The 21,334-nt window shown below is 43.6% G+C and overlaps 1 protein-coding gene across 1 annotated transcript in view; it reads right to left on the bottom strand.

Moving 5' to 3' along the window:
• TIMD4 (T cell immunoglobulin and mucin domain containing 4) overlaps positions 1-21,334 on the bottom strand; it is a 35,520-nt gene that overhangs the window by 2,784 nt on the left and 11,402 nt on the right. The window contains exons 5-7 of the mRNA XM_082622980.1: positions 21,035-21,115; positions 1,838-1,884; positions 282-375 (exon numbers count right to left, since the gene is read on the bottom strand). Of these exons, the coding sequence (XP_082479106.1) occupies positions 282-375; positions 1,838-1,884; positions 21,035-21,115 (222 nt within the window). The remainder of the gene's footprint in view (positions 1-281; positions 376-1,837; positions 1,885-21,034; positions 21,116-21,334) is intronic.

Below are 21,334 nucleotides of genomic sequence, written 5' to 3'. Positions count from 1 at the left end.
CTGGCACAGAATAAGTGTCCAATAAATAAAGGTGCTCTTCTTTTACTTTTCTTTCCCAAAATGTAAATTCTATCAGGAGGATGATGCTCAAAGCCTTTAGCATCCTGGGGAGAATGAGTTTACCTCTAACCTCCTTGACGGGGATGATGAAGGCAATGATAGAAGTGGGACTCTAAGGAATGGGGAAAACAGGCAGGAAGCAGAATCCATCCACTCCCAGATCCCCCTAGAGTTTCCAAAGCCCTGAAGGGCTTCATCCCACCTGGTCCTGCCCTCCTTACCTCGAAGGAAAAATGCCAGAAGCAATGCCAACAGCACAAGTCCCAGGGAGGGAGCAATGATCATGAGCAGGTTGTAGTTGTTGGTCATTTTTATCTGGTGAGACACAGGGAAGGCGACTGGGTCACTCATTTCCGAACAGCATCCTCCTGTGAGTTTCCCATCACTAGCACACCATCCAGTGACCGGCAGCTTCACTGCAGCTCACCACCTTTTGCCCAATGTGTCTCAAGATCAAAACAAAGCCAGCCTTATGAATTAGACTTAAAAAAAAAAAAAAGTGGAAAGTCTGAAACATTTTACCCAGACCCTTCCCTCAGATTTTCCTAAGTCTTAAACACCAGGCAGTTGGGTTGTGGGGTGTGAAGATTAAAAAAATAACTGTCCTGTAAGCTGTGCCCTCCACTGTCAAATCTCATTACTGACCATCACCTAAATCCTTTCAGCTCTACCTACACCTGTGTGTTAGTTCTTTTCCTGGCTGACTTAGACTTCTAGAGGCAATAAGATGAAAGAGAAGGTGGAACTCAATTTCAAATTTTCTGCAGTGGTGGTTCTCAAAGTGTAGCCAGGGGACACCCCTCCATGAGATCAAAATGATTTTCAGGACACATTATTTGCCATTTTTACTGTCCTTCTTTCATGAGATGTACAGTGAAGTTTCCCAGAGGTTACAGTTATGTGACATGTGATGTGAAGGTGTCAGTGCTCTGATAACATAATATGCAAGATATGAGAACCTCTATCTCCTATTGAGCCAGACATTAATGAGACTTGCAAAAATGTAAACCAATGCCACTTTTCTCCCTCATATTTTTTCATTCAGGAAAATGTAATTATTTTTCATAAAGTATTATTTATGTTAACATGTAATGGGTTTGTTATACTTTTTTAAATGAATTCATATTGTTTTTAATGTCTCAGTTTTAATTTTTATGACTATAAAAGGGTCCTGACACCAAATAGTCTGAGAATCACTGCTCTACAGGCAGCATCTAGTTCCCTGGGGGCTACACCATCTCCCATTGGCCAGGCCAGGCTCCATCCCCTCAGCTTCCTGTTCCTTCTCTTACAAGGCAGCAGAGGCAGGGCAATACTCTCTCTCTGAGGAGAGAGGAGGGGAAGAAGGAAGAATGAATGAGACCTTCACTTTTCCCTTATAGGTTGTCTATACTACCTGAAGGTTTTACATGAAGCAGCTTGAGTCACTTTCATAATAATACAAATGAATGAAGGATACGCTCAGAAAATAAGAGGAACGCTGGTGACAGGTGTTGATTCTGTAGAATGTCACTAATTCTGGGGTAGCAGAGGGACCACATAATCATTTCAATGTTTTTGTTTATACTTCTTTTTTCTTTTCAAAGCGTCTGCACATATAGACGTAACGATATCAACATTATTTCTGCCAAGAGTACAAGTCTACAAATTCCCTCATTGTTTCATAACAGTTGCAATGTATTTTGCTCTTAGATAGATCTGCTCTCCCAGTCCATTTCCACAAAACTTTATTGTGGATTTTAAAACTGTAGGTCATATACTTCACAAAAATGTTTACCTGTTCTGATTCAAATCCATTTTGCACAAGAAATGGCGTCTCAGATGCTGGGAAGGAGAAAGAGAAGATAATGTTTATATTTCCTGTGGGAGAATAAAATGCAACACCCTGAAATAGACACTTCAGTTGATGTGTTTAATCTTTTAATCCCAACTTTCCTTTTTTTGCATAATTTATTTATGCACATTTGTTTTGGTATGTTTTTATCTAAAGCTCATCTGCTGTCCAGTATTATCCCACAGGAGCATCTCCATTTTATAGATGGGTAGAGTGAGGCATTAGGCCAGCAGGCAATTGAATCTAAATTTTCTTTAAGCCCCAGTAATGCATTCAGGACTTTTCTCCAGCAAGAAAACCTGTCAGTCTATCAGTTAACAAATATTTATTAAGCATTTATTATAGGCCATGCACTATTCTAGCTGTACCATCGACCTTCTCGATGGAGTTTACAACTTAGTACAGAAAACCAAATTTAAACAAATAATGTAAATAGTTGTAAAAAAGCAATTGTGCAAAATTCTGGGAAGAAATAGTATAAGGTGTCAGAGGTACATCATAAGGATGGCTGACCGGTTCTAGAGGGTCACATCCTTGAGAATGTGAAATTTAAGCTGAGACACGGAGTCATGGATTTATAACTGATAGCTGAGTTCAACAAGGGAACCATACTGAGAATCTACCAAGTACTAAGCACGGTTCTGGACACCAAGAATGCAGAGATGAATATGGCATGGTCCCACCCTCATGAAATTTACAGTACACTAGAGGAGGGAGACCAGAAGCTTATTTCAGCCTAAAAGGCCAAAGGTAAGGATGCAGGATGGACAGGCTGCCGGGGAGGGTGGGCAGAGGGAGAGGCACTTAGCCTCATGGTAGTTCAGTGAGTGCTATCAGAATTGAGCTCCATGAAGACACTGTCCCTCTGTGCCCGCTCAACAGTGGGACTCCAACACTGCCTGACACATACTTGGTGCTCAATAAATGTTTGTTGAATGAGTTAACACCTGAACTGAGTTCAGGTTGTGTAACAATTAACAAAGCAAGATGGTAAAGGCATTTTAGGTAGAAGAACATCAGCAAAGTTATGGAAACATGAAACAGGATGGTTCCCATTCAACTGGCAAGCGTCTGTGAAGGTGTAAAATGAGAAGTGGGGGGTGGCAGGGGATGGCATGGAGATGGGCAGGAACCAGTCACGGAAGGCCTTTTGCTTCATGCTGCTAAGTCTCCCTTTAGTTCTGTAAGCAGTGGGAAACCACAGAAACATTTCAAGCACATTATGATCCAGTTAGGAGGATAAGAGAACAGCCAAGAAGAAGAGATTACTATCTATCTGATTCCAGGTCTGAAATTCAGAGCTAGAAGTGAAGGGAGAGAGACAGATTCCAGAAATGCTTAGGAGGGAGATCAAGAGGATACGGACATTGAATGGGGGGTGAGAAAGAGGTGAGTCTTAGATAACTCGAAGTTTCCTCCTTGCGAAAATGGGCCATTGCCTGAACTGTCCCCTAGGATTGGGAAGAGAAGAAGCAGCAAGGCAGTGGGAGAAAGGCAAGGAGCTCAGATTTAGAGTCTCTGAGTGTAAGCTACCAGAGGGACACTGCAAACACTATTTGCATAATAAGCAGTTGACTGATTTGAATGTGAATCAAACTCAGGAAAAGGTTGGAGCTGGAGATACTGATTTAGGAGACATCAGGATCCAGGCAGCAGATAAAAACCTCAGAGTGTGCAAGAAACCCAAGGGCTACATGTCCAGAGAAAGAGGGGGGCAGGAATCCTGAGAAACCCTAGCACTTAAAAGGTAGGCAGAGGAGGGGCTTCGCTAGTGGCGCAGTGGTTGAGAGTCCGCCTGCCGATTCAGGGGACACGGGTTCGTGCCCCGGCCTGGGAAGATCCCACATGCCGTGGAGAGGCTGGACCCGTGAGCCATGGCCGCTGAGCCTGCACGTCCGGAGCCTGTGCTCCGCAACGGGAGAGGCCACAACAGTGAGAGGCCCGCGTACCGCAAAAAAAAAAAAAAAAAAAAGGTAGGGAGAGGAGGTGGAGGAGGAGGAAGAAGAAACAAACAGGGCAGGGGGCAGCGAGTGAGAGCAGTGTCCCAGGGGCCCCGGCAGGGGAGAATGTCCAGGAGGGATGCAAAGTCATATGTGCAATAAAACCTTACTGTGGAAGCAGAACACAAAGCCACACACAGAGGAGGCCCGAATGTAACAAATAGCTAGGGTAATAATTATTGAAATTGATCGCTGTTTCCCCCAAGCTTCTCTGCACTCAAGGCAAAAGGAGAAACGTGACAGGTTTTTTAAGGCTCATAATTTGGTACAAGAGAGCTTATTTGTTCTACAGGGAAAGTGACTTGTTGAATGCCTAGGAACATAAAACTCAGAGGGGGAAATTCAGCATGTTTTCATATCCTACAACTTAGTTAATGTTGTTTTTCTCTCAGCTATTATCCCCTAGAGCTGGAAACTGCAGCTAAGTATTCAAAATTCCTACCCTGTTCTGTCAAAATCCTGCTGAATCACAATCATCTGTGATGGGTTAAGCCTGAAATTGAAACCATCAAAGAGAAAAGCCAGCCTGGGTCATTTTTGTCAGAGCTAATCTGTATTTTAAATTGGAGTTGTCTAAAGAGAGACACATTTTGCAAACACAAACACTGCTGAGTGATACCAGACAGCACTTTTTCTTCTCCTTCTCTTCCTTGTCTCTTCTGAAAATGCCAGAAGCCCAAATGGAAGTACTCATAGGGCTGCAGTGTTATACACCAAAGAGCAACAAGAAGTACACATGGGTGGTTGGCTTTTCTTCCTTTTGAAAAGTAGCAATGCCTGCAGCTGGGGGATAGGAGTTAGACAAGTCCAGGCTATTGGTTTTCGTGTCCTCTGTGTTCTGCTGGCCATTACATTCTCAAGGCCCTGAACACTGCCACGAGCACATTCAGGCAAAGGCAGAGCCTCCCAGAACTTTCAAGAAAAGCAATTCTGTGAGAGAGGAATTGTAGTGGGTTGAATATTGTCCCCATGCTCACCCCCTGCAAATCATGTCCAAGTAGAACCTCAGATTGCAACCTTATTTAGAAATAGGGTCTTTACAGACATAATTAGTTAAGGATCTTAAGATGAAAGCATCCTAGATTTAGGATAGGCCCTAAATCCAATGGCTGGTACCTTTACAGGAAGACAAGAGGACACACAGAGCCACACACAGAGAAGGTCACGTGAACACGGAGGCAGAGATGAGAGTAATGCTGCCATAAATCAAGGAATCCCTGCGGCACCAGAAGCTGGAAGAGGCAAGGAAATATTCTCCTCTAGAGCCTTCAGAGAGAGTAAGGCTGTGCTGACACCTGGATTTCAGACTGCTAGCCTCCAGAACTGTGAGAGAATAACTTTCTGTTGTTTTAAGCCACCTTGTTTGTGATAATTGTTACCGCAGCCCTGGGAAACAGATACAGGTATTAAAGGAAATTGACATATGAAGAATGAGAGTGGCCTTCCATGGGGGAAACCAGCCGAAGAAAGAATAAGGAAACGGGTGCTGAGCACACATAACATGACTAAATGGAATCGAAAGGCCTCGCATTAAGCTCAAAAGAGCATTAATCTAATATATTATTACTAGCATTCCACTAAACATTTAATCCTCAGGAACAACCCTATGGGGCAGACGTTAGCCCATATTGCCAGGGGAAAAACTAAGGTTCGGAGGGTTTAGCAATGTGATGAAGGTCAAATAGGTCGTAGGTGGTGGAGCTAGAATCTGAACCTGTCTGACTGACATCAAACACCCATGCTCGGGGCTCCCTTGGTGGTGCAGTGGTTGAGAGTCTGCCTGCCGGTGCAGGGGACGAGGGTTCGGGCCCCGGTCCGGGAAGGTTCCACATGCCACGGAGCGGCTGGGCCCGTGAGCCATGGCTGCTGAGCCTGCACGTCCGGAGCCTGTGCTACGCAACGGGAGAGGCCACAGCAGTGAGAGGCGTGCGTACCGCAAAAAACCCCACAAAAAACAAAAAAAACCCACCTATGCTCTTAACAACCTTATTATACTGGAGTTCAAGCATAATTGTACCACATAAATAGCATGTCCCACTGAGGCAAGAAAGAATGCTCGGTATAATGATTTGCATTGAATCTAGAAAAGTGATGGTCCAGAGCCGTGTTCTCCAGAGAGGGCTCAGCGCTCACCTTGACTGTGCAAGGCCATCCACTGGGAGTGGGGAAAATGAGAGCTTCTGTTTACATTTAATTAAATTGAATCCTTGCAACATTTATTCGGGAGGGATATATTCCAACATGTACGTGTTAGTATGGAGGTGTATTTGAACAAATTATCAATAAGTGTTTTACCACTAATAATACATTTTTAGCCTGGTCAAGAGAGGAAGAATGAGCCACTTGGAGACTATGGTAGACAAAGTAATGAAACCCAAAGGTGTCTGTGTCTAATCTTCAGAGTTTGTGATATGTATATGTATGGCAAAAGAGACTTTGCAATGTGATCAAGTGAAGGCTCTTGAGATGGGAAGATTATCCTGCATTACCCAGTGGGCCCAATGCAATCACAAGGATCCTTATAAGAGGGAGGCCAAAATGTCAAAGCTGGGATAGGTGAGGATGGAAGAAGAGGTCAGAGAGAAAGAGAGATTTGAAGATCCTAAGTTGCTGACTTAAAGATGGAGGTAATGGGCTGAAAGCCAAAGAAAGCAAGTGACATGCAAAAGCTGGAAAAGGCAAGGAAATTGATTCCCCCCCAAGACAATTCAGAAGGAGTACAGCCCCACCAACCCCTTGATTTTAGGACTTCTGATCTCCAGAACTATAAGATTAATCTGTGCTATTTTAAGACACTACCATTCAGGTAATTTGTAATAACAGCAGCCGAAAACTAACACAGAGACACTGGCCTCCAAGACAACACTGGCTCTGGAGATGGGCACATGGGATGAAAGGCAGATTGACTTTTTATTTAAAAGTTTTTTGTACGCTTTGTAGTTTTGTCATGTAGGTGTAGTATCTATCTTAAAAAAATTAGTTAAATTGCGAGAACAACAACAAAAGAATCTTAAGATTAACCATGCTTTTCCCAGGTCCATGTACTCACCAATGCTTCTGATGAATATCAGATTTTCCTACAAGGTGAGAATGTATTTACATTAAAAAAAAAAAAACAAAATAGGGACCCCTTGGCAGTTAGAGTTCACACTGTAAATTAGTAAATTGGCTTGCTGGTTTAATTTTAGGCTCTTGAGTTCTGGGTATACATGGGTACTCTGAAAAATGGAATTTCTGTAAAAAATTAACCCCAGACCTCAGAGCACAGTGAGGCTGCCAGTCGGCCTCCCTCATGCTTTACCACCACTAAGTATTTCCCCCAGACTTCCTGGCTCTGTGACCTTGGGCAAGACATTTCCTCTCTCTGAGCCACAGTTTATTCATCTGAAAATGCTGCTATTTCACCAACTGATCTCCTATGTCTTTTTTAACCTTTATATCTCTGGACAACTTTTTACAAAGTGTTTGAATGACCTGAGAAAATTATCATTACATAGTAATTTTTTTAAGGATATAAAGCTATACTTAGTGTAGGGAATGAATATGTAAATACTTCAAAATATATATACAAATACATGCATACCTCTTGTTCCCCAAAGAAAACTAAAAAGAAATCCAGGCTAAATACACCTGACTTTGAGTGGGAATATTGTAGGTAATTCAATTTTTTAAATTTATACTTTTGTATGATTTCTAATTTTCTCAAATGTGAAAACTTTAACTGTAAAATATTCCATGTATCATGTGTTAATTACTGGAACCTCTGCAGAATGACTTAGTCAAGGGCAAATTTTAGGGGTGTGTCATTTCTCTGAAGCAAGGCCACAGTGACATTCTGGGCAAACTGTTAGGGGTGTGTCATTTCTCTGAAGCAAGGCCACAGTGACATTCTAAGTGAAACTTTGAAGATAGCTGTTAGAAACTCATTCACCCGCAGCCAAAGAAGGGTTTTGTGGTGCTATTAGAAAAAGGCACCTCCTAAGATCTAAGAGTACTGAGGTATGAAGATGTAACAGGATATATATATTAGTCATTTTTAAAGGTCAAAAATGGTTTGTTTTTTTAGGGCTTCCCTGGTGGCGCAGTGGTTGAGAGTCCGCCTGCCGATGCAGGGGACACGGGTTCGTGCCCCGATCCCGGAGGATCCCACATGCCGCGGAGCGGCTGGGCCCGCGAGCCATGGCCGCGGAGCCTGTGTGTCCGGAGCCTGTGCTCCGCAACGGGAGAGGCCACAGCAGTGAGAGGCCCGCGTACAGAAAAAAAAAAAAAAAAAAATGGTTTTTTTTTTTAAATAATGAGTGCATATAAAAACTGGTGAAGGGCTTCCCTGGTGGCGCAGTGGTTGAGACTCCGCCTGCCCATGCAGGGGACACGGGTTCGTGCCCTGGTCCGGGAAGATCCCACGTTGCCGCGGAGCGGCTGGGCCCGTGAGCCATGGCCGCTGAGCCTGTGCGTCCGGAGCCTGTGCTCCGCAACGGGAGAGGCCACAGCAGTGAGAGGCCCGCGTACCGCAAAAAAAACAAAAAACAAAACAAAAGAAAACTGGTGAAATCCAAGTAGAATTTGTAGTCTAGTTAATTGTATTGTACTGATGTAAATTTCTTCATTTTGGTAATGTACCTTAATAGTGAAAGAGGTTGCCACTGAGGGAAGCTGGAGGAATGTGTAACTCTCTCTGTACTATTTTTGCAAGTTTGTGGAAGTCTACAATTATTTCAAAATAGAAAGTTTTTAAAAATTAGTTTAAATATCAGGCATTTCATATAGTTCAATCTAATCTATGCATGACACGTAGTAGCTTTGCAGTAAAGACTTGTTGAACAAAAATGTTGAATGAACTTTAAAGCAACTTTTAAAAGACTATAGAGAGAATGATTTTGTAAACAATTTGAACATTTTTATGAAAAATAATAATAGATGTGACTATGCTATTAAGAACAAAAAATGACCTGAGAGGATATAGCCCAAACTGTTACAGTATTATCTTGTCATCTCAATCATTTGGGGCGGGGGCTGGGTGGAATGTTTGGAATACAAGGAACTTCAACTTTATAGTGTTTTAACTTTTTATTTTATAAGAGCATGTATTTATTTCGTAACATGAAAAATAAAGTTTAAATGTTAACAGTACGGCATGAAAACACCATCTTTCCCTTCAGAGGACTTCTCCTCTAGTACGGTAGGGGGCAATGTTCAGTGTACACTCAGGAACAAACCTATCCAAATAAATTCACATCTGCCCTTTCTAAGGAACGCATCCGGTATCTGGATGGTATAAATCAAGGGCTGCAAATGACAGCCGAGGGGCCAAATCCAGCCTTGGCCTGTTTTTGCACAGCCTCAGAGCCAAGAATCCTTTTTAGATTTTTAAATGGTTGGGAAAAAATCAAAAGAAGCAGAATTCATAACACATGAAAACTGCAGGTACTTTATATTTCATTGTCCATCAGTACAGTGTTATTGAAGCCTAGAGACACCATTTGCATGTGTGTTATCTCCGGCTGCTCCTGCAGTGTTAGGGCAGGGTTGAGTAGCTATGACAGAGACAGCACGGCTTGTAAGGCCTGAAGATGTATTATCTGGCCCTTCGCAGAAAACGTTTGCTGACTACTGGTAAGTGAGTCTACATGAAGAAACAATGCCCATGGAGTCAGGGAATTAAATGTGTTCTATCTGAGTACAATTTTGAAAACCTTCACACCCTAGGGTGATGAGAGACTTCCCTTCAAGGTGGTCTTATACCTGAGGGAGTAGACTGGACCCCACTCTCTTACTCAAATAAAACCATGTGCTTTGTGCAATTCTGGAATGGCACTGAATATTTAGGGTAGAAAATCTTTTAAGAATCTGTTTTGAATATTGCCCGTTTCCAGCCCATTAACAGAAATGTGCTTCAAAACTCCTAGAACCTCCCTCTCAGAATCAGTTTACTGAGCACTATCACAGGCCTGGCATAGTGATGAGCACTTCATGTAAATTATTTCACTTTAATGCTTACAAAACCCATTTTACGGATGTATAAACTGAGGCTGAAAGTTTAAATCACTCATCCAAGGTAACATGGACAATAAAAGGAAATTTGAACTCAACTCAACTTGGAATGACTCAAAAAATCATGATGGTAACCTCTCTGAGAGAAAAGAAAAAGAGCATATTAAAATCCTATTTGAAAACGTGAACTCTCTAACCAATGGGTTTCATGCCAGAAATCACCTGGAAATAAGAGCACTATCTTCTCAGTGGGTACATTTAAAAACTCATATTACATATGTTGACTCATCACTGAATTCATAGACACTGGGACTCATCAGTCTCTACTTTTAAAACAAATTTAGTTTTGAAATAAGTCAATTCAATGATACAATCTTAACACAACATAGAATTTTAAAAGTCAGAACTTCAAGCCTTCAGAGAAGTTTCTTTTCTTTCCTAGGTAGCAGCTGGCTTATGCTGTCCCCTTGTGGCTTACTTGTGGTATGGTCTTAAAAATCCAAAGAACAGCAAAAGGATCCAAAAGTCTGAATGTTTTAGATTTGAAAGGAATGCAAAATTATCTCCTCTGATGCCCTTTTTTTTAATCAAGAGAAAAATTAAAATCTAGAGAGACAGTTTCAGTTGCTCAAGGTTTCACAGTAATAAGTAACAAAGGAAGTGACCAGAACCCATACTTCCTGACCTCATCTGGCAGCGCTAAAGCAGTTCTGGAATTTCAAAATACCTTTTGAAAATAGAAACAGGCATTTACTGAATTCACATACTTCCTTTAAATTTTGGAGACCCCTGCATGTTTTTGATATGTGGAACGATCAAAAAGAGTACGATGCACTTCAATCAATCAATCAAGAGAACATTATATACATGAATCAGGTGTTCCTTAGCTCCAAGAGAAAAATTGGGTAGGGTCCATTTAATTTTGAAAGGAACCAGAGAGCAAATTGTGTTGGCACCCAAAGTGGTTCATAAAGGGGGAGGAATGATGCGATGACTTCACGTCTTACACAGGTGAGGTAACAGAAGGAAACCAGAGACTCAGAACACCATTGTTTGAGAGTCAACCAGTTCTAAACTGTGTCTCAGGCTTCCACTGCCTCCAAGGATGCCCAGCAGCACAAATGTCCTCACTACTGTGAGAGCTCAGAGTCACCACCTCAGGCTACTTCTCCCGCGTGCCAATCTCTGCGTGTCTCGGTGAAGCACAGACAAGACCTCATCCCTAATCCTTCCCCACTGGACTCCTCTCTGAGGGGCAATGCCTAGCACTGCTCTGCACACACCAGCTGATCCCTTCGTTTTAAATGAGGGAGGGGGCAAGGTGCACATTTCACAAAGAACCTCTGGATTATCAACAACAATATTAATAAATGGATACCATGTACCAAGCACTGACTCCATGCCCAGCACAGTGCAAAGTGTTTTCCACGTTTGATCTCAGAGCATTCTGCACTAGGTACCATTACTGTCCTCATCTCACAGCAGGAGTCCTGTGGCCTAGAGATGTCAGGCAACTGGCTCAAGTGACATAGCTAGGAAGGGAGAGAGCAAACCTCAGAGGCAGGCTTACCTATCTGTAGAGCCCAAGCTCTTATCCTCTGGGCTCTGTGGCCTTTGGGAACTGTAGCAAGAGCTCACAAACACTTGCTCTGAAAAGATCAGTGCTGGAGGGTGCATGACCATGCTATTTCATGGCACAGTGGGAAGTGGTCCTGTTGGAATGGAACCCTAGCCCTCCATTGCCTAGGTGGGTGCAGTTTCTGAAAAGACATTCTAAAAATTATTATTATTGAATGACCATGTTAAGCATAATGGAAGCAGCTAAAAATGCACAGAGTACTTTCATGTTTATTATCCCATTTGAACTTGAAAATGAATCTATGAGGTAAATAAACTTGGGCAGAATTATTGAAAGGGGGGGAAACTGAAGCCCAGAGAGGTCTCGTATCTTGCCCAAGGCTGCAAAGCTAGTGCTGATTGCTAGTAAATGGTAGAGCGATGACGTTTGATTCCAAATTCCACTTCTGTTTCCCTCTTCTGCTTCTGGGCATCACAGGAGTCAATAGTCCACAAGTGTGGGTAGGTTCTTGCCAAAGGGCATTGGTACCTTTTTTTTTTTTTTTTTTTTTTGCGGTATGCGGGCCTCTCACTGTTTTGGCCTCTCCCGCCGCGGAGCACAGGCTCCGGACGCACAGGCTCAGCGTCCATGGCTCACGGGCCCAGCCGCTCCGTGGCATGTGGGATCTTCCCGGACCGGGGCACGAACCCGTGTCCCCTGCATCGGCAGGCGGACTCTCAACCACTGCGCCACCAGGGAAGCCCCATTGGTACCTTTATTCATTGACTTGTTCGTAGTGGGGAGAACAGCTACCTCACCTCATCACAGAGCTCACTGAGGTTTATCTATTGATCCTACCCTCCTGTGAAACCGGAGATGTCTCCAGCGCCTGACTTGGTGTCCGAGGGACATTTTGGTCTGCAGAGCGGTCACCCAGCTCACCTGGGTAACCATTAGTGAGGACCCATCTTAGGGCCAGCTCCGAGTTCTATATTCAGTGGATAGTACCTTACTTCACTTTCACTTTCTGTTCGCCTTACCATGGACAAGCCTCTCCTAAAGCTTGGCAACTTTCTTTCGTCTTATTTGGTTGACCTTTCTGAAGGTGAGATGTTAGATGCTAGAATTACACAGATTCAATCCCAACTTTATTAATGGAAAAAAAAACACATTTGTACGGTTGATAGATGTAACACTACTGTGAGAAGCATCATGAGAATCCACTCTTTGTCCTTTTCCTTCATCCCCAGACTGCCAGCTTACCAACTGATTCCAGCCTGCAAACAGCACTGGGCATGAAAGATCAAACAAACAGGCCACTACTGCCTCGCGAAAGATGTCGACTTTGAAATCAACTGCATCCAAGTTCTTTCCTCCTAACAACGGCATTTGTGAGTGAAAATGAGCTTTGCTTCATTCCCCTGCCTTCACCTGTTCCTTCTGCCTAACTTGCACTGAGAATGGCAACTCCTCCTACAAGTTCTTTATGCCCTTGATCAACTGAGGACCCAGAAAGTGTCAAGTTCTGACAGGACTCAATTTTGACTTCAATGAAATAGTGCAGCGCAGGGGAAAGAGCTCTGATTTGGGACCCAGAAGAGAGTCCTACGTAGGACTTAACTTCCTCTTCTCTTTGAAATTTTTTCGTGCTTCAGTTTCCTTCCGTGTAGAATAAGGAGAGTCGACTACACCAGCAATTCCTAAATGCCTTCTTGGGGCTAGGGCTGGGCTTCAGTTTCTTGGACCCACCCCAGAGGTCCTCATTCTGCAAGTCTTGGGTAGAGTAGGGCCATCTATGCTTTGACTAAGCTCTCTGTGGTTCAAGACCATGGCCAGGTCTGGCATAGACAGACTGGATGATCTCAGAGTTCAAGGTCTTGGTTCCCCAGTCTTCTCCTACCTCCCTGGGAGGTCAGCGTGAGATCTGATTGCTCTCCCACCTTCACTGATGCCAACCTAACTCCCCTGTCTCCTATCTCCATTTCTAGACCAAACCCTACCTCTCCCATTTTTGATGGCCTCCCCTCCTCCTATAACAGTACAAGCCTCCTCCCTCTACCCTGCCTCCCCTCTAAATATTTACCCTCCAACTCCTTGAAAGAACGCCTAGCATTTATTCTCTCACAGTCGCTCAGTGTTGGACTTCAGGCTGTCCATCCACAATACTCACCCTGTTTGCTTAGCGGTCCTCCTGCCACAGTTCACAGCCACCTGTCTAGATGCCACATCTGACCGGTATTTAGAATTCCCTCATATTTAAGTACACACCGCATAATCTTTGTCTCCTGGACAACTTCCCTCCTCTGCTGTCTCTCTAACTGGCCCCCCTGGGCCAGCTTTTCTGCCTCTACTACACCCTCTCCCAATGGAGTCGTTCCTGTAAGGAGGTGGGGTGTCTGCCTTCATCCCACCCTTCCTCTCCCACAATATCTTCAGACAATGCCACAGGAGCTTCAATGACGCCCTCTGCTAATGAGACAATAGAATCAAGTGTTTAAGAGCTAATTTTCAAGAGCCAAGAGACCCAGCTCTGGCAAATGTCTTAACCTCTGCAAAACTGTTTCTTCTCCTTTACAACGAATGCAATAATAGAATCTTCCTCACAGATCTGGATGACGCCTCATGTTGAGATAATGCACTGAAAGCATGGAGCCCAGCCCTGTCCTATAATAAGCACTCAGTAACTGTCATATTTTATCCATAGGCCTGAACTCTCCCTCATGAGATAGTACGTGTGAAAGTTTTGGTATAGGGGCAACTCCTTATTCAGCACAGGAATGACTCTTTGGTCACAGGAGGTGCCAATCATCAGACACCCAATCCCCACCGAGGCATCCGTAAGTCCGCCCAGCCCCACATTTCCAACGGCCTGTTAGACATTTCCCAGGGGCACTTCAAAGTCAAGATCGCCCAAATAAATTTCACTCTTCCTCCTGGGGTTCCTTTACCAGTGAATCCATCACATCGAGCTGATCTCCCAAGTGCGGAGAATCAATCATCCTTCCTTCTTACTCCAGTCACCAAGTCTTCTCAGTTCAAAGTCCTAAATGGCTCTGACTGTCCCTTCGTTGCTGTCACTGCTGCCATCATCCTAGTCGAGACACTCACCTCCTGCCTGAGTTACTGCAGGAGGCTCTCCGCCTCCAGCCTTACTCCCCTCGAATACATGTTCCACACTCTTACCAGATCAATTTTTCCTAAAACAGAGCTGAAAATGCCATTCCCGACTCCAAAAACATGACTGGATCTGTGTGACCCCGGAATGAAATCTAAATTCTTCAGCCCATCAATCAAGTCCTTTAAGAACCTAGGCCACTCCTAGCTTCCTGTCTCCATTAGATTAAACTAGACTCTTAAACAATCATCAAAGATTTCATGCTATTGTAAGTCCCCCTATTTCTGCTCATGCTTTCTCCCTGCCTGTTCACCCTTCTCTGCTCAATTAGATGTTCTCATCCATGAAGAACCAATTCGAGGATCATTGAGTGAAATCACCCTGGCCTTTCTTTCCAAGTTAGAATCCTTCTCTCCCTCCTTTGGGCCCCCAGGGCACCTTTTCATACTTCTATCTCAAAACCAAGCTCACTGGATAATTGTTTGCTCTACACAAGCCTGTCTGTCCCACCCCTTTAAGAACAGAGGTCAAGACTTCCTCATTAAAAAAATTTTTTTTTTTTGCGGTATGCGGGCCTCTCACTGTTGTGGCCTCTCCCATTGCGGAGCACAGGCTCCGGATGCGCAGGCTCAGCGGCCATGGCTCACGGGCCCAGCCACTCCGCAGCATGTGGGATCTTCCTGGACCAGGGCACGAGCCCACGTCCCCTGCATCGGCAGGCAGACTCTCAACCACTGCGCCACCAGGGAAGCCCAAGACTTCCTCATTTTTATATGTTCTGGGCCCTGCACAGGGAAGCACCCAGGTAAGCCATGTTTAATGAATGACAGATTTGAAAGGCCTTTACCAAATATCATGTGACCTATTCCATATATCCAAACCAAATGCCAAGGTAAAGATATAAAATCTCATCTCTAACCACTTTTCCCTCTGAGAATCCTTTGATTCCATGGCAAGGCCAGCTTGCTCTGGACCATGACGCTTGGGCTGGTTTTGTAAAACAGAAAGATACAGTAAGAGAACAAGAGCTCCTAAAAGCACCCCATCCCCACTCCCCCACCATCCCACCCTGGGATGGAGAAAACACTACTGTAAGAATCTCAGAAAAGGAAATTATGACTATTACCAGAGAGATGTTCATTTTTTTCCAGTTTTCCTGGGTTGACAGCCAAGTCCTCATGCATATTTAGGGGCATTAAATTTGAAATTATTTCACAGCTTGGACTTCATGTTGTTGATGAGTATAATGATCTACCTGGGGGCTGAGAAAAACTGAATCCTAATCCTTGAGGAGCAAATAGGAAAATCTGCCCTCAGGGAAGCTCTGTTGAGAGATAGTGGCTGCCAGTCTTGGGACAAAGGTTAACTGTACGTGGGATCAGGAGAACTGGCCTCTGGTCTCAGCAGCCTCCCTATCACTGCAAGCCCTCTCTCAACTCACTGGCCTTTGCTGGGCCTCAATTTCCCATCAGTTTTCCACTGACAACACCTCCTGAGGAGTTTGTGGGCCCAAATTTCAAACCTCTGAAACCTGGGTAAGAGTCTCAGCTCTCCCTCTGCCTCACTGTGTGATCTTAGGAAAGTCATTCCACATCTCTGAGCTCCATTTCTAGGCAGCCACAGAGTGGAGGTGAAGATTTGACACCCTGACTAGGGCTTCTTCAGATGATGTCTGCAGACCAAACACCTTCAAAGCAGAGGAGGGCACCGGAGCAGGAGATACATACTTGGAGGTGTCTAATCAAATAAATAATACAAATCAGGAAGCCCTTGCATGGCAAACTCGACCACAGCTCTTTTTCAAGCAAAACTTGATTTCTGAGCCTAAATTATAGAGTGAAGCCTCCCTAAATTGAATGATGTGAGAAGGACAAAACAACTGAGAGGCATCAGAAGATTAAAGATGTCCACCAGAGGAACAAAACCCCTAACTGAGAGTTCCTTAGAGCCATGTACTAAGCAGCCAGTGAAAAGCTTTCAGAATCAGATTTATTTTAATAGTGAGTCGAGAATGACTGCCATGAGACTTTTTAAAAAGCTTTCATCACTTCCCCAAGTTTGCAATTTTGCCACTCATCAGCTGTTTTCCTGGTGCAATTAGCAGTTAAAAAAATCATAAAACCAAAAAGTGTCTCTGCCATGTATGTGAGGGTTTATTCTCTACTGTATTCATTGGTCTGTATGTCTGTCTTTGTGCCAGCACCATACTGTTTTGATTACTGTAGCTCTTTAATATGTTTTGAAATCAGGAAAAAAAAAGTGTCTCTGTATTTGGAAGGAAGAGAGTCAGCTGGGAGCTGGTACATGTGGCCTCTTGCTCCCCAGCCAGCCTGGCCAGAGAAAGAAGATGTGTGAGTAGGAAGATCAGCAGAGATGCAGCGAGCAGAGGAGATCAGAATCTGTCACGAGGACTGTCATTTACTAGCCAGTACTTATGGACCAGACATTTTTCTCATGCATTGCCTCACTTAACAGCCCTATGAACCACGTACTATTATCTCCATTGTACATTTTGAGGAAACTGAGATTTCAAAAAGGCTAGAACAAGAACCTGAGATTCTAAAAGAAAAAAATAAAGGATAAAACGTTAGAGCTGGTATATAACCCTGAGCCTTCACATTCCCCAAATGAGGTCCACCAAGAAGAATGTGAGGAGAAAGGACTAGAAAAAAAGGATTTGGGATGTTATTGAGGCACTAAAAGTGGGGCTGAGGCATAATCTGCAGAGAATTTAATCCCAAGCCACCCGATTTTACTTAGGAAATGACATGGTGATGTGGGTCTCCTCACCCTAGCTTCAGAGTCCTTACCCAATAGAGATGTTGGGTCACTAGGGAGCAATTGGGGACCATTTCACACATTCCTGTGGCCAAGCAAGAAATGAAATTAATCCTCAGGCTAGAGGGACTGATTTGAGTTCCCAGCTACCTAGAGGCGTAAGAGTTCATATTCCCCTAACAGGCTGCCTTTAGGGGGGAAGAAACCTATGAGACTTTTTATTGTTGTTATTGTTGTTTGTGTTTGAATTATGGTTCCTAATCATTTGGAGCTTTTGCAGAATTCTTGGAGAATCTAATAAAAGTTCTATACTTTTTCCCCAGGAAAATGTGTGTGCACATATACACACACAACTATATATATATATATATATATATATATATATATATATATATATATATATATATATAAATTTCAGGGGGGTTCTTGTCCCCCCGCCAAGTTCATCCACAGACAACTCCATTTAGGAGTCCATGTACACAGTTTAATAATATCCCTGGAAACTGGGTGTGATCCCACCTCTCTCTCTGCACTGTTGTGTGATCTTGGGCAAATCACTCCACATCTCTGAACTCTGTTCCAGGCAGCCAAAGAGAGGAGGTAAAGAATTGCCATTCCAGGTAATGCTAATTTTAGGGAATAATAATTGTAGCAAGATCCACTTGAACAATTTAAAGCAGCCCTCAACCATGGAAGCCTGGCCATCCAAAAATTACATGAAGACATGAGGAAGGAATTGGGAATATTTAGCCAAGGTAAGAAAAAGCCCACAGAAGCATGTAGGTTCTCTGAAATGGGTTGAAAGCATTTTTATGCAAATGAAGAAGTAGTTTTATTCTCTAAGTGCTTCCAGAGGGTAGATGGGGCGGGGGCAGCCTAGCATAGGATCAAAATGGCATCAGAGTTGAGCAGAGAAGGGTTAAATCCAGGTCCATCATCTACCAGACGAGATATGTAACATTCATGGACTCTAAAATGGAGGTGATAATGGTATCTATCTCATAGGATTTTGTGAAAAATCAAATGAGGTAATGCATGTAAAATGCAGAGCGTTGAAACAAAGACAGACCTCAGTAGGTGTTAGCTTCTCTAATAAACTCCCTGACCCTCCATTTCTTTATCTGTAAAATGGGGATAATACCTATACCTGGCTAGAAGGTCATTGTTAGATTTAAATAAAACAATACAAGTTAAAACCCTTATACAGCACCTAACACCTAGTTAAATCCTCAGTATGTATTATAAATATTTCATTACAAAAACCGATGGAAAAAAAGGATGGTAAATGACAAGAGCATGATATTTTATTTCAGACTGGAAGGTAAGGCAAGATAAAACAATACCTAAGAGTATGGAATCAGAGCTAGACTTCCCGGATCTGGCACCCAACAGCTGTGTGGGCTTGAAAAAGCTATGACAAATGGAGATTGGAGCATCTGGTAAGAGGGATTGAATTAAGTGGCCCAGGAGAACAGTTGACCCCATGCTGGCACATGATATGTGCTTAATAAACCCTGGCTTCTTCCACAACGAATAGATGTTACACAGAGACTGACAGACCTTCCTATAACCAGTTCCTCTTCAGCAGTGCCGCCTATGGGTATGGGCACAAGTGTTCTCTCTCCCAGGATTTATCAAGCAGGAGTGAAATGAAATTATCAGGGATATTATAAAAGACGGTAAAACATCAGATGACCTTCTGTTCCCTTGCAATTCAGTGTAAAATAGTCCAAGATTTAAGTGGAAAAAATGAAACATTTTGAAAACTTGTTGACCATCCTTTGTCACTTTTCTAGTTGCTACCTTCTCTTCTGCCAGAAAACAGGCCCTCACCCTACCGCATCCCATGGACAAAGAAGGTTTGGATCATTGGCACCTTGTTATCAACATCCAGTCTAGGTTTCCCGTCCTCCCACTGGGTGAGTTAGTGCATGCCAAAGCTTTTCAACATGAGATCACCCTTGCATTTCATCTTGATTTAGAGTCTTCCTTCAAAACCTATCTCCCTTCCACTCACTCTTGTCTGGACCCTCTAATTCCATCTTCCGAGCCTTTGTCATTGCCTCCTTCACAGAGTTAAAGGATGGCTGTTTTCTGGCTAATAAACATAGAGAAAGACACTCCAACTCTCTGTTAATCAGAACAACAGAAGAATGAGATGACATTTTCTTCTCGGGAGATCGAAAACAATTAAACAAATGGTTATATCGAGTGTGGGGAGGATATGGGAAAGCAGATACTCTGTGGGTGGGAAGAGAAATTAGCACAGCCTTTCCAGAGGACAATTTTGTAATAGCTATAAAATTTAGAAGCACATGTTTCAGACTTCCCTGGTGGCGCAGTGGTTAAGAATCCGCCTGCCAATGCAGGGGATATAGGTTCGAGCCCTGGTCTGGGAAGATCCCACATGCCGCGGAGCAAATAAGCCCATGCACCACAACTACTGAGCCTGCACTCTAGAGCCCACGAGCCACAGCTACTGAGCCCATGTGCCACAACTACTGAAGCCTGCGTGCCTAGAGCCCGTGCTCTGCAACCAGAGAAGCCACCGCAGTGAGAAGCCTGCGCACTGCTACAAAGAGTAGCCCCTGCTCACTGCAGCTAGAGAAAGCTCGCATGCAGCAATGAAGACCCAACATAGCCAAAAATAAAATAAAAATAAATTTATAAAAAAATAAAAGCACACATTTCTGTGAACCTAGCATTTCTCCTTCTTGGTCACCACCCTAGCTAAAGAAACACTTGCATGAACACTAAGGAGACACCTATAAGGATCCTCACTGCAGAATATTTATGATGTGAAGTTTTGGAACAACCTTAGTGCCCCTCAATGGGGAATGGATACTATAAGTACCCATAGTAGAAAATACTATACAGCAATTCAACACAGTGATGGAGATCAACATGGACCAAAAAAGAAAGTGGCCCACTGTATAATGTTAGGTGAATAAAAATGCAGAAGGCTGCACACAATATGATAGCATTAAAAAAAAAATCCACACACAAAACACAACTGTATATTTCTATATCTATACCCACTCATAAGGGAATAGAAAAAGACCTGAAGAATGATCATCTTCAACTAATATCAGTGATTAACTCAGGGGAGGAACTGGGATTAAAGACAGGGAGTCAAAGAGAATGTTATTTCTACTTTAAAAAAGTGTATCCCTAGGGACTTCCCTGGTGGCACAGTGGTTAAGACTCCACGGTCCCAATGCAGAGAGCCCGGGTTCCATCTCTGGTCAGGGAACTAGATCCTACATGCATGCCGCAACTAAGGAGCCGGTGAGCTGTAACTAAAGAGTATACCCGCTGCACCTAAGACCCAGAGCAACCAAATAAATAAATCAAAATAAATAAATAGCTTTTAAAAAATTTATCCCTAACAAAAATACACTGGTGTGCTATTTGCATAATTTAAAATAAATTAGTAACGTTTTGAAAGATGAATGGTTGCTTTTCCTACTAGCATTCCTAGCTTCAGATCCCAACAGAGGGTTTTCAGAAATGAGGCAGAGAAGGGATGGAGCCAGCACTGATGCTTTTAGCAGGTTTCACTTTCATCCCAGCTGGCGGGAGGATGTAGGATGTGATCACAGTGCAATCAAAAGAGCAGAATTCCAAGACAAGCAGGCGGATGACAGATTGTTCCCAAGTCCAAAGGCAAACCGCTCACAGGAGCACAACCCCCCTACCTCTTGGCTGAAAAATCACCGAGTCACTCGCTTCCTGCATCAATGCCTGGGATGTTGACTGGAGAACCCAACTTTCAGACCCTGGAAATATACAAAGGAAAGGAGAAAACAAACTTAGGTAGATGCCTGTCTTCCTATTTTGTGGGGAGGTGGGGGGTGGGGGGCCACTCTTCCCCTAAACTGACTTTTGTCATTAAAAAAAAGGGCTGGGCCTCCCTGGTGGCGCAGTGGTTGAGAGTCCGCCTGCCGATGCAGGGGACAGGGGTTCATGCCCCGGTCCGGGAAGATCCCACATGCTGC

The sequence above is a fragment of the Mesoplodon mirus genome, assembly GCF_964341445.2.
Source record: "Mesoplodon mirus genome assembly, chromosome: 5".
NCBI lineage: Eukaryota > Metazoa > Chordata > Mammalia > Artiodactyla > Ziphiidae > Mesoplodon > Mesoplodon mirus.
Note: the sequence above shows the minus strand (reverse complement) of the source record. Positions and strands in the feature narration are given on the sequence as shown.